The sequence below is a fragment of the Candoia aspera genome, chromosome 8 (assembly GCF_035149785.1).
Source record: "Candoia aspera isolate rCanAsp1 chromosome 8, rCanAsp1.hap2, whole genome shotgun sequence".
Classification (NCBI taxonomy): domain Eukaryota; kingdom Metazoa; phylum Chordata; class Lepidosauria; order Squamata; family Boidae; genus Candoia; species Candoia aspera.
Genome location: NC_086160.1, coordinates 11,587,345 through 11,600,603, shown reverse-complemented (window position 1 = coordinate 11,600,603; position 13,259 = coordinate 11,587,345). Strand labels below are relative to the sequence as shown.

Sequence of the window (13,259 nt, the reverse complement as noted above, 5' to 3'; positions counted from 1 at the left end):
AGGCTCACAATCCCAGGTGCTCCTAACGGCTCCTGATGATGCGGTGGAAAAGTCCTTGAGCCAAGCACATAACCCAAACACATTCCATTGAAATGAACATATATACAGAGCTTGGCACAAGGTCAGCAACATGGCATGTGAAACGTTACGATGTACAGTGCACATTGGAACAGTGAACATGACACATAGGTTGTTGCAGTCCAACATACCTGGAAGGCACCAGTTTAGACAGAGGTGCTCAATCTGGTTTCAAAACTGCTGTGCCATGTAATTCCTTGTTTTTTGCATTCCAGCAGTACTATTAATTAAACTCATTCCTGATGTTCTACTAGAGAGGATTAAGAAAAGTAATATTGCTCCACTTACTTTTATGAGGGCTGATAAATGGAATGGCTCAGCTTCTTGGGTGAACTTTCAGCTTAAGGTGTACTTACACATGTTTAGACACATTTTGAACTCCATCAAATAGCTTTGTCGGCTGTGAAAACCATGGAAGGCTTTCCTGACTCTTTCTCCTCTTTCATACTTTGGAAACTCTGAGACTGCTTTGGAGGTGGTAGGCTTATTTTCATTTTTTAAAGAATTGGAATTGTTTACTTTGTATATTTGAAAGTTTGGGGGGAGGGCCTAAAAAAAAGGCTAGTAACTTTCTAACACAACAGTCTCTCTCAGTGATTGGGAGATAAAAAGAGAATTTGTGGTCAAAATTAGGTGATTGGTTGAAATAATTATAGAGGCTTTTCTATCCATGCATTTCACACATCTTAAAGTTACTAACACTGCCTTAGAATGTAGTAGAATAAAAACACTGTATGGTATAAAGAGCTGCAGTTCCTAGAATGCAGATACTGAATTCAAATTGTGAAGGTTTTAAAGGTGGACTGTAGCTCAAGGTTTGCTAACATCATGATTATAGGGTATCTACAGCAATTGGCCTGGGCTGGTTTCAAAGAAAGCTAAGCAGGTTCAGATGTGGTTAGTTCTTAGAATGAGGACTAGCAGGAAATGAGGACTAATCTAGCTTGTCAGAGAAAATGCATCCATGTAGCAACTTCCATATTGTTGCTAAAAGATATCAGCCAGAATTGACCTTGATGTGAAGGAGATCCTATCTTTTTATTGGCTTTATGTTTTCAGCTAACATAGGAATAAGGGGCTCTGGACAAAAATCTCTCCCTCCTCTTTGAGGTACTCCTTACCTCTGTAAATGGGATTAGTACGAGAGTTAAATTTTCTGCATTGCCAACATGAACAGAAACTTGGCATGAGTGTAGAGTAAATACGGGCTTGCTGTTGGAAGACTGATCTGATTAAATACATGCTGTAGTAGCTTGCTGGCTGTTTAGTTCACCTAATTAAGAGTCAAGGGCAAGTTTCAACAGCTTTGCCTGCAAATCTGAAATCTGACACATTGCCTGCATGCATCCTGGGATCATCACTTTGTTTTGCTTGCAACTTCAAGCATTGATGTGTGGATTTTTAATTTTTTTTAACCTTTATTTAACAGAAGAAGAGAAAAAGAAGAAAAAATTAAAAGAGCAAAAAAGAAAAGAGCAAAAGTAAACAACATACATTATAAGTATATAATGTCTTCTCCTGCATAAATATAAGGATATAAAATTTCACACGGCAGTTTCAATAAAGGATTACCATATTTCACTGTAATCATCCATAAATAACCTGTTTCTATAAGCAATTCATTTATATGTTGCAACTAACATCAGATCCACAAACTACTGAGCAATTGGGGCCATAGATTTATGTTGTCAACATTGAAGGACTAGTCTCGTAGAAGTAAGAAAGGCATAGAAAATCCAGTTCGGTTTTCCAGACATCAGTTTCATATAGTTCAGGTATGTAGTTCAAAAGAATATGGTCATCCCAAAATATTAAACCTTGTCTCAGAATTAAATTAATAAATGCAATTACTTCTTCCTGGAATATGCTAACGTTAGGACATTGCTATAAACCATATTTGAATGGAGCACTATTCTTATGCACCTTCAGCAATGCAGTGATTTACATGTCCCTTTGGTGTACAAACACAATGGGGTCCACTAAGTCCAACGTATTGTTTTGTGGACTAGTGTGAATGAATGCCACAGATTGAACTGAGATGGTGCATCAGGGCAAGTTCAACCCAGGATTTTTCTGCAGGTCAGGACTGATAGTCAGTCACAAGGGACCATGAGTTAGAGATACTGTGTGATACAGTGCGCATGTCTGTTTTCTTTTTCCAGGAGATGTAGCTGAAGAAAAGCCACCCCCCATTTCTCCATATGGAGAGACCTTCCTTATGAATCCTTCTGAAGACATGGTGAGTTGTTTACTACCCAAAAGTCTGCAGTTGCCATTCCAATGATGATGAAATGGGTGAGTGGGAGAGAGATAGGCTCATATATTGTTATCTCCATCTCCATCTCTGCCTCTACCTCCACCTATCTTTATCTTTTCTGGATAAGGCCAAAGGTATATCTAGTCTAGGATGGCATCATCCATCCATTTAAGAAACTTACAGATGTGAGCAAGAAACAAGTAGTCCTCCTCTATTGCTGCTCCTTAGCTCCTATTATTCAAGGCAAACTGCCTTTCATTGCAGAAGCTAAACAGGGCCAGACATGGAGAATGCTTGAAACACCAGGAAATTCCAAAGCCTAAGAAGTTGACAAAAACATCCCTGGAAGTATGCGATGGCAACTCATGTTGATATTGTTGCCCAGAAAAGATCATGGAGGCATCTGGATAGTCATCAAGAATCAAGTTTGAGTTAAGGGAGATTTTCCTTTTTTTATGGCTGGATTGTCCTTTATTATAAAAATGGAAAAAATTCCTTAGGCACATTAAAACAAACAAAAAGGTGCGTGGGTGTGTGGGTTACCAGGAGCTGAGCTTGGTCCAGAGACAGGATTATTAGTGTAGAAATTGAACTGAACTGAAACCCACTCAAGATGAGATAGCAGACAAGATCCTATCCATTCATATACATTTTTAGGACAGCGTATAAGCAGAGAAGCCTGCCTAATATTGATGTTTAGAGGAGAATATTGTGCAAGGCATGGAGGGCAGATAATTTAGGTTTTTAGGAATGCCTGGAGGATAATGTTAATGAAACACTTGGGAATTAGAGAAGGAAAGTAAATGGCTGGAACAGGACAAATTTATCTTTACTGAAAAATGAGCTTGGATGTTAGAGGTATTGTGTTGTGATTTCAATAGAGAATAGTCATCAGTTAGTGATGAGAAGGGTTTTTTTTCCCCTTAAGGTCCAAACAAATACACTTTGACCGTATTGAAGGGCACTCTGTTTAACAATCTGCAAAATCAGCCTGGGTGATAAAACATCACATCTGCCCAGCAGAATATAGTGTTCTTTAAAAGCACAGCTACATGGTATCTTTTTTCCCCCTGAAAGTGCCTATTGATTTCAAAAGACATTTACTTTTGCTATGAAACAATTTCCCCACACCGCTGGAAATTCAGAACTAATTTAGCAGTGCAGTGTAATGTCAGGGAGTGTGTGCGCATGTGAATGTGCACCAACACACCCAGCCACACAGCACACATACACGCATGTATGAATGGGATTATTTACTGGTGCAGTAATGAAAGGAACTTCTCCAGAAAAAAATATGTATAGGATTCAATTAAAGTAATCTCCATGGCTGTGGATAGCCCATAATAATTGTAATATGCAATGGAACAGCTGAATCAGCAAAGATACATTCCTAGAGAGAGTTATTTTTTGTTTTCTTTTGAGACCCAATTTGAATCTTTAAACAAATGGGGCTTTTTCATAAAAGCACAATATGTGCAGTTTCCAGTGGACCTTAGAGATCATCCAATCTAACCACCTTGCTCAGTGCAGGAATCTACTACTACATCATTCCCAATGAATTTCAGTGAGCAGTCAGCAGTTGCAGTGAACAGATAATAAGGGGATAATAGCAAAATGTGTGTGAATTCCCCAACTGGGTGATGATTAGACAAGTTCATTGGTAGGAACACTTAGTGCAAAGATAGGCAATCCATCACCCTTATTTCCTCTTTTTGCCACAAGCCAGGTCCCTCTGATCATGATTACTGAAAACTGCCAGTTCAGTTCCTGGCAATTATGAGTGTGGTAAGTGATGAAAATAACAGTGTAAGCCTTAGAACAGAGACCTCACAGTTGAAGCCCACAAAACTCGAAACCCTAGCCTCACCCACATGTGTAGTGTGACCTCATGCATTTTGTGGTTCTCCACCACTTCCCATATTAAATGTGGCTACTGGCCACCATGAGGTTGCACATTCTGACATAATGAGAATTTGCCAACAAATCAAAAATGGAGAAATTGAACTGTGGGTTTCAGTGACTTGAAGTGAAACCTTGTGGAGAGAAGTTCCTCTTTGGTATTTCCTCTTGCAATCAGACATGCACCATTACATTGACTGTGCGGGTAGATGGTATGTTCTCATGATTTTACATAAAACATCAGGAATAGATATTCCCCTCCTACTCCAGAATACCTCATGTTAGTCTGTTGTCAGCTGCTGAGATCTTGAAGGGAAGATGGTGCATTCTAGCTGCTCCTGCCTGAGATAGGAATGTATTTAAATAATCTGGCATGGGATCATTCAGAGGGCTGAACATGTCCTGTTAAAGAGGAAGCTTTCACCTACAGTGTTTACACCAGGTAAATTGGCTTGCCATGCTGCTGTTCAAGTGCCATTTATGCCTTGCTACAGGAAGAGCAGCAGATGAGTTCCAGGATTCAATTCAATTGATTTTATTACGGTCACTGACCAGTACAAGATACAATTCTATAAAGATATGCACATTAGCCATTAGCCATAAAATATGAGCCATCTAAATTAAAATAATTTTAAATATGAGTTTACAAGTTCCAATTAGGTGTTAAAATACGTTTGGATCACAAGGTAAGTGAGCCCCTTAATCAAGTTTAAAAACAATCTTATTAATTTGCATTATCATGAGTAATATTCTATCAGGTATAAGTGTCTATAATATATATATATATAAAATATTAAAAGGAGTGATAAAAAGAGTAAAATATCATATATGAAATGTGTTATATAGACCACAAAGTTATTACAAGGGATATATTACTACATTTTTCCAATCATAATCTGACATAGAGTTCCAGGATGAGAACTCTACCATTTCAGGCTGCAGGCAGGCTCAAGCAACTGGGGCCAGTGCTCGTAAGACGTCCAGCAAGGCTAGACTGAGGCCTAGCTGTTATCCCTCCAGAGGGAAACATAGCTAGGCATAGGCTGATCTCTTAGTTAGATAACAATTTGGAAACTCTGGGCTGTTGAGAAGGAACATTACAGCTACACAGAGCAAGAACACTGCTTTGCACTACTTGCTTTGATCTGCCAACTTGGAAGACTTGTTTAAATGTTTACATTGCATAGAACGCAAATATTATGGTATATACAAATGTCAAGTACTTCTTGGATTGCTTGTCACCAATAAAAGATATATCATAAGCCTTGTTTTTATACTAGGTGAGAATAACGGGTAGATGTAATCTAAAGACTGGGGCAAATGCCGTAAATTTGTCTAGCTCTCGAAAGATGTATTTGTTCACTCACTGAATCTATTCTTCCAGGAAATCTACAGCGAGGAACCTTCAGATATGTCAGAAGAGAACAAAGAGAAGAAAAGTACCATAAGCAAAACAGGGTATTGGATTAAAAACTCTGAATTGTACAAACCCAGTATCTATTTCTGATCAATATATTACACATTAGTGTGGATCAAAATTAGGCATTCACCTTCCCCCCCCACCCCCCAACTGTAGCATTTACAGATTATATAAACTAGAGTTACACACCCAACTGGGAGATTTGATTTGGATTGAGATTCATTGTTTTGGAAGGCGTTGAATCCTTGTTTTGTTTTGCTTTGTATGTGTGCTTGACAGATTTGGATGACATTTCTAGGAAAAGTCTCTTTCGAGAGATAACGGGTACCAAATGTCAGATTCATAGTAACAGGAGAGTTTGGGTTTAGATGCATTTTTTAAAAAACAAACTGCTGCTAACTTCTCATTTCCTTGGTAGAGGAGTATGAAATTTAAAGGCATGGGACCTTGGGAAGGATCATACTTGTTAAATGTGAAGCCATTTGAGTATTGTGACATTAAAAAAAAAAGGCTAAGCATCCCTTGCAATGTTCACAGGTAATTGGCTATAAACACAACATTTAGTACAATAGAGGTGCTCAGAAAATTTTAAAAATTTTAAAAGACACATTTTGTAGGGGGTTTCATTTGGGTGTGGGTGTGTGGGGAATACCTAATTTATCTGCTTTCTCTCTCCCTTTTGGTACTTTTGGCAATTTATATGGCATATATGTAAGCAGGAACCCTGAAAAAGAGTGAGAAGTAACGATTTTGCAGAAAAGTATGAGAGGTAGTGTGTGTGTAATGATGAAGATGCTGAGCCAGGGGGAAATTCAAGTTCACACCTGGTCAGGAAAGCTGTCTGTTAGCCCAGCCGTTCTCTTTCAGCTCAGCCTACTTCACAAGTTTGTGGGTTAAATGAATGAAGATCCCCCTATAAGTCACTGAGCTCCTGGATAAAGGCAGGAAATAAATCCATTGAATAAAATAAGAACAATTAAAAATGCAGGAGATTAAATGTAAGAATGATTTTGGATTTGTTTTTATGTCACAGGCACCAAAGTTAGAGATAATATAACAGGGAAAGAGGAAGATGTTGCAGAGGAATTTAAACATCCTGTTTTTTTCCAAGTGTGTTCCCAGTGATATATCCTCTAGTCACCCAGACTTCATTGATTGATTGATTATGTGCCATCAAGTCATTTTTGACTCCTAATGACTACATAGATTTTCTCCATGACAATCTATCCCTAACCTGGTCTTTCGGTTCTTCCAATAGTGCACTCATCACCACTTTAACTGAGTCCATTACCTTGATGCTTCCTTCCACCTTTCCCAGCATTAGAGCCTTCTTGGGTTTTCACATAATGTGTCTGAAGTAGGATAATTTGAGCCTGGTCACTTGTGCCTTGTGTTGAGAACTCTGGTTGATTTGTTCAGTGATCCATTGGTTTGCTTTCTTGGCTGTCCACAGTATTCTCAGGAGTCTTCTCCAACAGCAAAGTTAAAAAGTGTCAATACTCTTCCTATCCTGATTCTTAAAAGTGCAACTTTAGCTTCCATGGAGTGTCACAGGAAGTATCATGGCTTGCCTAATTCTGATCTTTCTAGACCCATCATGTCATTTGAATATCTTTTCCAAGGCCTTCATGGCTGCTTTACCAAGTGCTAGTCTGTGGTGTATGTCTTGACTGCTTATTCCTTTACTCTTGATGGTTAATCCTAAAAGGCAGAAGCTATCCACCACTTCAATATCTTCACTGTCAGTTCTATGGCTGGTTGTTCTACCTATTGTCATTGGTTTGGTCTTTATATTTAATTTTAGTCCCAATTTTTTTCACTTTTCTCCTTCCCTTTTATTACTAGAGCTTGCAGATCCTTTGCATTTTCAGCATTCAGGGTAGTGAGAGAAGTTTCAGAAAGCATCAAACTTACAATGAATTAGGTTTATTTATGGACATAGGTTAAGAACTTCTTTTGGATCAAAATGATTAAGAAGTATATTTATACGTGTCTATAACTTTACTGTTAATTATGTTATAGAGTTACTGTCTAGAAATCTCAGCTTTACCAATTTATTTTGACTAAAAACCAAAGCCTCCTTTAAAATAATAAGTTGGTAGTGGTCCAAGCATTTGGTTGTGTTGGTCTTTCATCTGGCCAGTATCAGGTGAATTTGTATGGGATTTCTCCCATTGAAGCAGCCCATATCCATTTGAATGCCACCAGCAAGGTTGTTTTCGCTTGCAAGAGTAAGTTCTCAGTCAGTAAAAAAAAATCAAGCACAACTGACTATTGCTAAAAAATAAAAAAAAGGGAGCAAGCCAACCCACTCAAAAGAGGGGGCCAAGCAGTTGGCAAGAGGGCCTGACCCTTGTTCTCGATATAGGGCTTGTTCTTGAATCACAACAGAATGTAATTTGCTGCAATTCTTATAGTTATGGCTTTCTAACTTTCATCAATAATTGTTCCTCCTGAACATGAAGTTCTTGGATTGCTTGTGATCTTTCCTAAGTGATTTTTGTCCTTGTTGATTGGGTAAAGCCTGACATCACTGCTGCAGAATTTTGAGGTATGTGGGATTGACCAACTTTTAAAGCCTAGCTCAAGCCCAGGCATGAGCAATGGAGCTTCTGTAGTTGCCATAGCATGTGTGATACTATTAAACTGAAACAGTGTGACTACTTCCTCTTCTCTTTCTTCTTTCCTCCTCCTCCTCCCCCCCCCCCCATAAAGAAGAGTCATGGCAATATATCAAAAACTGCCTATTTTTAAATTCTTTTCTTTAATCTTTTCTTTGTGTTTAATTTGTGCCCGGGAGATTGTAAGGAAGTTCACTGCCATCCTGCAAATTGACATTTATAAATGAGTCTCTCCAGGCTACTGCCTCATTCAGGCCAGGCCAGAGTCTGTAGATGAGTGATGGGGGATGTTGCAAGGAAGGCCATAGAGAAAGTGTTGTCCTATGGTATAGCTTGGTAATGGTTAGTGTTTAGTAACAGTCATTGCTTAAAGATGTTGCCTGTTGCAGGCCTGTGATTCTGCACATATCAGAAGGCAGGACTCAAAAGCACCTTCCCCCAATTTGATATCCTTAACTTATTTATTCCTTTGGTGCTTTTGAGTCAGTCTTGACTCCTAGCAACTGCTTGGACAAGTCCCTGCAGTTTTCTTGGCAAGATGTCAGAAGTGGTTTGCCATTGCCTCCTTCCTAGTGCTAAGAGAGAGGGTCTGGCCCAGAGTCCTTAGGTTTTGTCCATAAGGTGGGACTAGAACTCACAGTCTCCTGGTTTCTAGCCTGGTGCCTTAACCACTATACCAAATTGGCTCTCCACTTATATGGGACTTCAATTTGCATAAACCCCAGAGAGCATTGCTGAAGGTTGGAGAAGATAGGGACACTGTTTTAGGGTTCAGGTGGAGCAGTCTCTGACCATTTATAGCTGTTGGTTGCCTTCCAGATAGACAACTGCAGGTACCTCCCCTTTTCCTGCATCCTGTCCAATAGCTGCATTCTGGGGAAGATAAGTGTCTCTGCATGCCTTATATGTGTGTATTTGTGCACAGCCCCACAAACATTTGGGACTGAAGAGGTCACCCACCTCTGTTCCAGTGAGTTGTTGCCAATCAATATTTTAATACTGCACCATTCCACAAGGACTCACAGGGTTTCAGGTAGAATCAGAAACAAAGAACACTAAGTCAATCAACAACCAATACAAAGACATCTCAGCAATAGAAATAGCCATCCTACAGTGTTCTGAATAGTTCTGTTTTCTAGACTTTGCTAATAGGAACAAAGCCACCTTCTGCATCTCTGACAGGAAGTTGTTCTCTTCTTCTGGAGGTCATTTCTAAGTGTCTGGTAGGAAGGAAGGAATAAGATCAGCACCTGTTTTGCTATGTGTGGGGTTAGAAGAGCTGTGTTTATGTTTTTATACCAAGGGGCAGCAAAGAAGGATGCATGCTGTTAATTCAGTTTCCTCCAAGAGACATGGGCTTAAATAATCATATATATTTGTTGGCTTCTTGGTGTTCTTTGAACTTGCTTCTCTTCCTGTGGACATTTCATTACCAGGCTAGGTAACATCATTGGTCTCCTAGCTGGGTAACGCAACATCTTCAGGAAGAGGAGCAAGTTCAGAGAATGATTAAGAACTCAACAGTTCAACTCTGAGCTATGTATATTCTCCACCATGACAATCTTATATAGGTGTGTCTTTGAATTTCCCTTCTGGAAGAGTTGAAGACAAGACACTGAGTCTTTAGCTTAATGCTAAAGCTCTCTTGTGTGTGTTGGATGCAAAAGATTGATAAGGTATTTGGCTGAAGCAAATGGTCTCCCTAGAATGGCCAAGTTACAGAATTCTGGAGTACAGCTTGGATGGTTTTGTAGGCCTAAGTCAAGAATCCACTGTTTTATTTCCATCACTGATTTTCCCTAGCTGACCAAGATCAGATATTTCATAGAAAATTCAAAAGGTCTTAAATTAGACTTTGATTTCAATTAGCCATCAGGGAATAAAGTTTTCTTGCAAAGTCAAGGCAATGCAGGACTTTCAAAGAAGATTAATTGGAGCAAATATTTCAGATGACAGAGTCAAAGTTGGACCTCTGATGAACTCAGTCCTGCTTTCTAGTCTTAATAAAGATGTGACTATGCATCTGGGCACATGGAGAAGGACCCACAGAAATTCGGACTGAACTTCTAAAGGAGTCACTTGGCCACAGATCTGGGCACCATCGTTTAATATGTTCAGGAAAGATTATTTCTGATTCCAACCTTCCTTTTTTTCCTACTCTTTGGGTGGTGTGTGGTGAAGCAAGAGTAAATTGGTCCAAGATACTCACCTTTAATAATGGGCTGATCCAATAAAAATTGTGCAGCTCAATGGAACTCTGCTGGCTGTATATTTCACATTAATCTCTTCCCATTACAGTGACAAATGTCTTCTTGCTTCCCTGTGTAAGTTTGTACACAGTGAAAAGTGGAAAAAAGGAAACTTTCATTTGTCCCAGTTTCTTTCATTTCATTTCATTTCATTTCATATAAACGATAGTGGGCAAAGTTTGTATGTATAACACAGTTTGTATTTAGAAGAGGACGTTTAGCCACCCAAAGAGATTCATGTCAAAAATTGCTGCCACAAACCATTATACAATCTGCAAAAGTGGTCAAACGTATAAGACTTATATATAGTAATTCAGTTTATCTTAAGCTAGCATTAAGAAATGACTGTTCATATGTGTGTATGTGTGTGTGTGTGTGGAGAGAGAGAGACAGAGAGACAGAGAGATTGATTTCCATCTGTCTCTATAAGCTCTGCATGAAGGCTTTTCTTTGATGCTTTGCTGAGAAGTAGCTTTTCTCTACACTAAAGCTGGAGTACTGGTGGCTCTTGAAAATATTGCTAAATTACAGCTACAGTCATCTCTGGCCATGATAACCAGTGATGGGGGATGCAAAGACACATATATCACACATATATACTCAGGGTAAATAAAGCAGATATGGGTCACAGGTTGCCCTCCAGGAGAAGCAGTACTACAGTCTTTGCATCCCCCATCACTGGTTATCATGGCCAGAGATGACTGTAGTTGTAATTTAGCAATATTTTCAAGAGCAATCAGTGATGGAAATAAAACAGTAGATTCTTGACTTAGGCCTACAAAACCATCCAAGCTGTACTCCAAAATTCTGTAACTTGGCCATTCTAGGGAGACCATTTGCTTCAGCCAAATACCTTATCAATCTTTTGCATCCAACACACACAAGAGAGCTTTAGCATTAAGCTAAAGACTCAGTGTCTTGTCTTCAACTCTTCCAGAAGGGAAATTCAAAGACACACCTATATAAGATTGTCATGGTGGAGAATATACATAGCTCAGAGTTGAACTGTTGAGTTCTTAATCATTCTCTGAACTTGCTCCTCTTCCTGAAGATGTTGCGTTACCCGGCTAGGAGACCAATGATGTTACCTAGCCTGATAATGAAATGTCCACAGGAAGAGAAGCAAGTTCAAAGAACACCAAGAAGCCAACAAATATATATGATTATTTAAGCCCATGTCTCTTGGAGGAAACTGAATTAACAGCATGCATCCTTCTTTGCTGCCCCTTGGTATAAAAACATAAACACAGCTCTTCTAACCCCACACATAGCAAAACAGGTGCTGATCTTATTCCTTCCTTCCTACCAGACACTTAGAAATGACCTCCAGAAGAAGAGAACAACTTCCTGTCAGAGATGCAGAAGGTGGCTTTGTTCCTATTAGCAAAGTCTAGAAAACAGAACTATTCAGAACACTGTAGGATGGCTATTTCTATTGCTGAGATGTCTTTGTATTGGTTGTTGATTGACTTAGTGTTCTTTGTTTCTGATTCTACCTGAAACCCTGTGAGTCCTTGTGGAATGGTGCAGTATTAAAATATTGATTGGCAACAACTCACTGGAACAGAGGTGGGTGACCTCTTCAGTCCCAAATGTTTGTGGGGCTGTGCACAAATACACACATATAAGGCATGCAGAGACACTTATCTTCCCCAGAATGCAGCTATTGGACAGGATGCAGGAAAAGGGGAGGTACCTGCAGTTGTCTATCTGGAAGGCAACCAACAGCTATAAATGGTCAGAGACTGCTCCACCTGAACCCTAAAACAGTGTCCCTATCTTCTCCAACCTTCAGCAATGCTCTCTGGGGTTTATGCAAATTGAAGTCCCATATAAGTGGAGAGCCAATTTGGTATAGTGGTTAAGGCACCAGGCTAGAAACCAGGAGACTGTGAGTTCTAGTCCCACCTTATGGACAAAACCTAAGGACTCTGGGCCAGACCCTCTCTCTTAGCACTAGGAAGGAGGCAATGGCAAACCACTTCTGACATCTTGCCAAGAAAACTGCAGGGACTTGTCCAAGCAGTTGCTAGGAGTCAAGACTGACTCAAAAGCACCAAAGGAATAAATAAGGATATCAAATTGGGGGAAGAAGAATTCTAGGAGATGCAGTACTACAGTCTTTGCATCCCCCATCACTGGTTATCATGGCCAATCCTTCCAAGGTTGGTAAAATGAGCACCCAGCTTGCTGGGGAAGGCGACAACTGGGGAAGGCAATGGCAAACCACCTGGCTATAATCTGCCAAGAAAACATCACGAAAGTGACATCCCCCAAAGGGTCAGACATGACTCGGTGCTTCCACAGGGGACCTTTCACCTTTTTCAGATATGGGTGTGTGTCTAATACAGGGCCAAACTCGGTGGGATGTTACTAAATAGGTCACTGGAAAGAATTGCAGCTGTTAACACTCTCTTTCTGCACTGTCATGCTGATAAAAAATAGTTCCCTGCTTTGAAAGGAAGCTTTTGTTGGTCATGACTAAAATCCATGTAAATTGTAATTCTGTTAAATTCTTGCCAGTAAGAATCTCTCTCCCCCTCTCCTTCCTCATAGAAGAAATAGGAGGAAGGAGAGAGAGCAGATGATAGAGGAGAGGAGAGGAGAGGTAATTGGTTAGGCAGGTCAGATAAGAATCTGGTTAGAACTTGGATAGACGTCCATGAGCAAACCCCAGAACTGTAGGTTAAACTGGGAAGTTAAAAAGCATCCCAGAGGAAAGCAATGAGGGACCT

At 39.7% G+C, this 13,259-nt stretch overlaps 1 protein-coding gene across 2 annotated transcripts in view; it reads left to right on the top strand.

Moving 5' to 3' along the window:
* Positions 1 to 13,259, top strand: part of ARAP2 (ArfGAP with RhoGAP domain, ankyrin repeat and PH domain 2) — a 118,092-nt gene that overhangs the window by 24,221 nt on the left and 80,612 nt on the right. For both annotated transcript variants that reach the window (XM_063309952.1, XM_063309951.1), the window contains exons 3-4: positions 2,241 to 2,317; positions 5,619 to 5,692. In XM_063309952.1, coding sequence (XP_063166022.1) covers positions 2,241 to 2,317; positions 5,619 to 5,692 — 151 coding nt within the window. The remainder of the gene's footprint in view (positions 1 to 2,240; positions 2,318 to 5,618; positions 5,693 to 13,259) is intronic.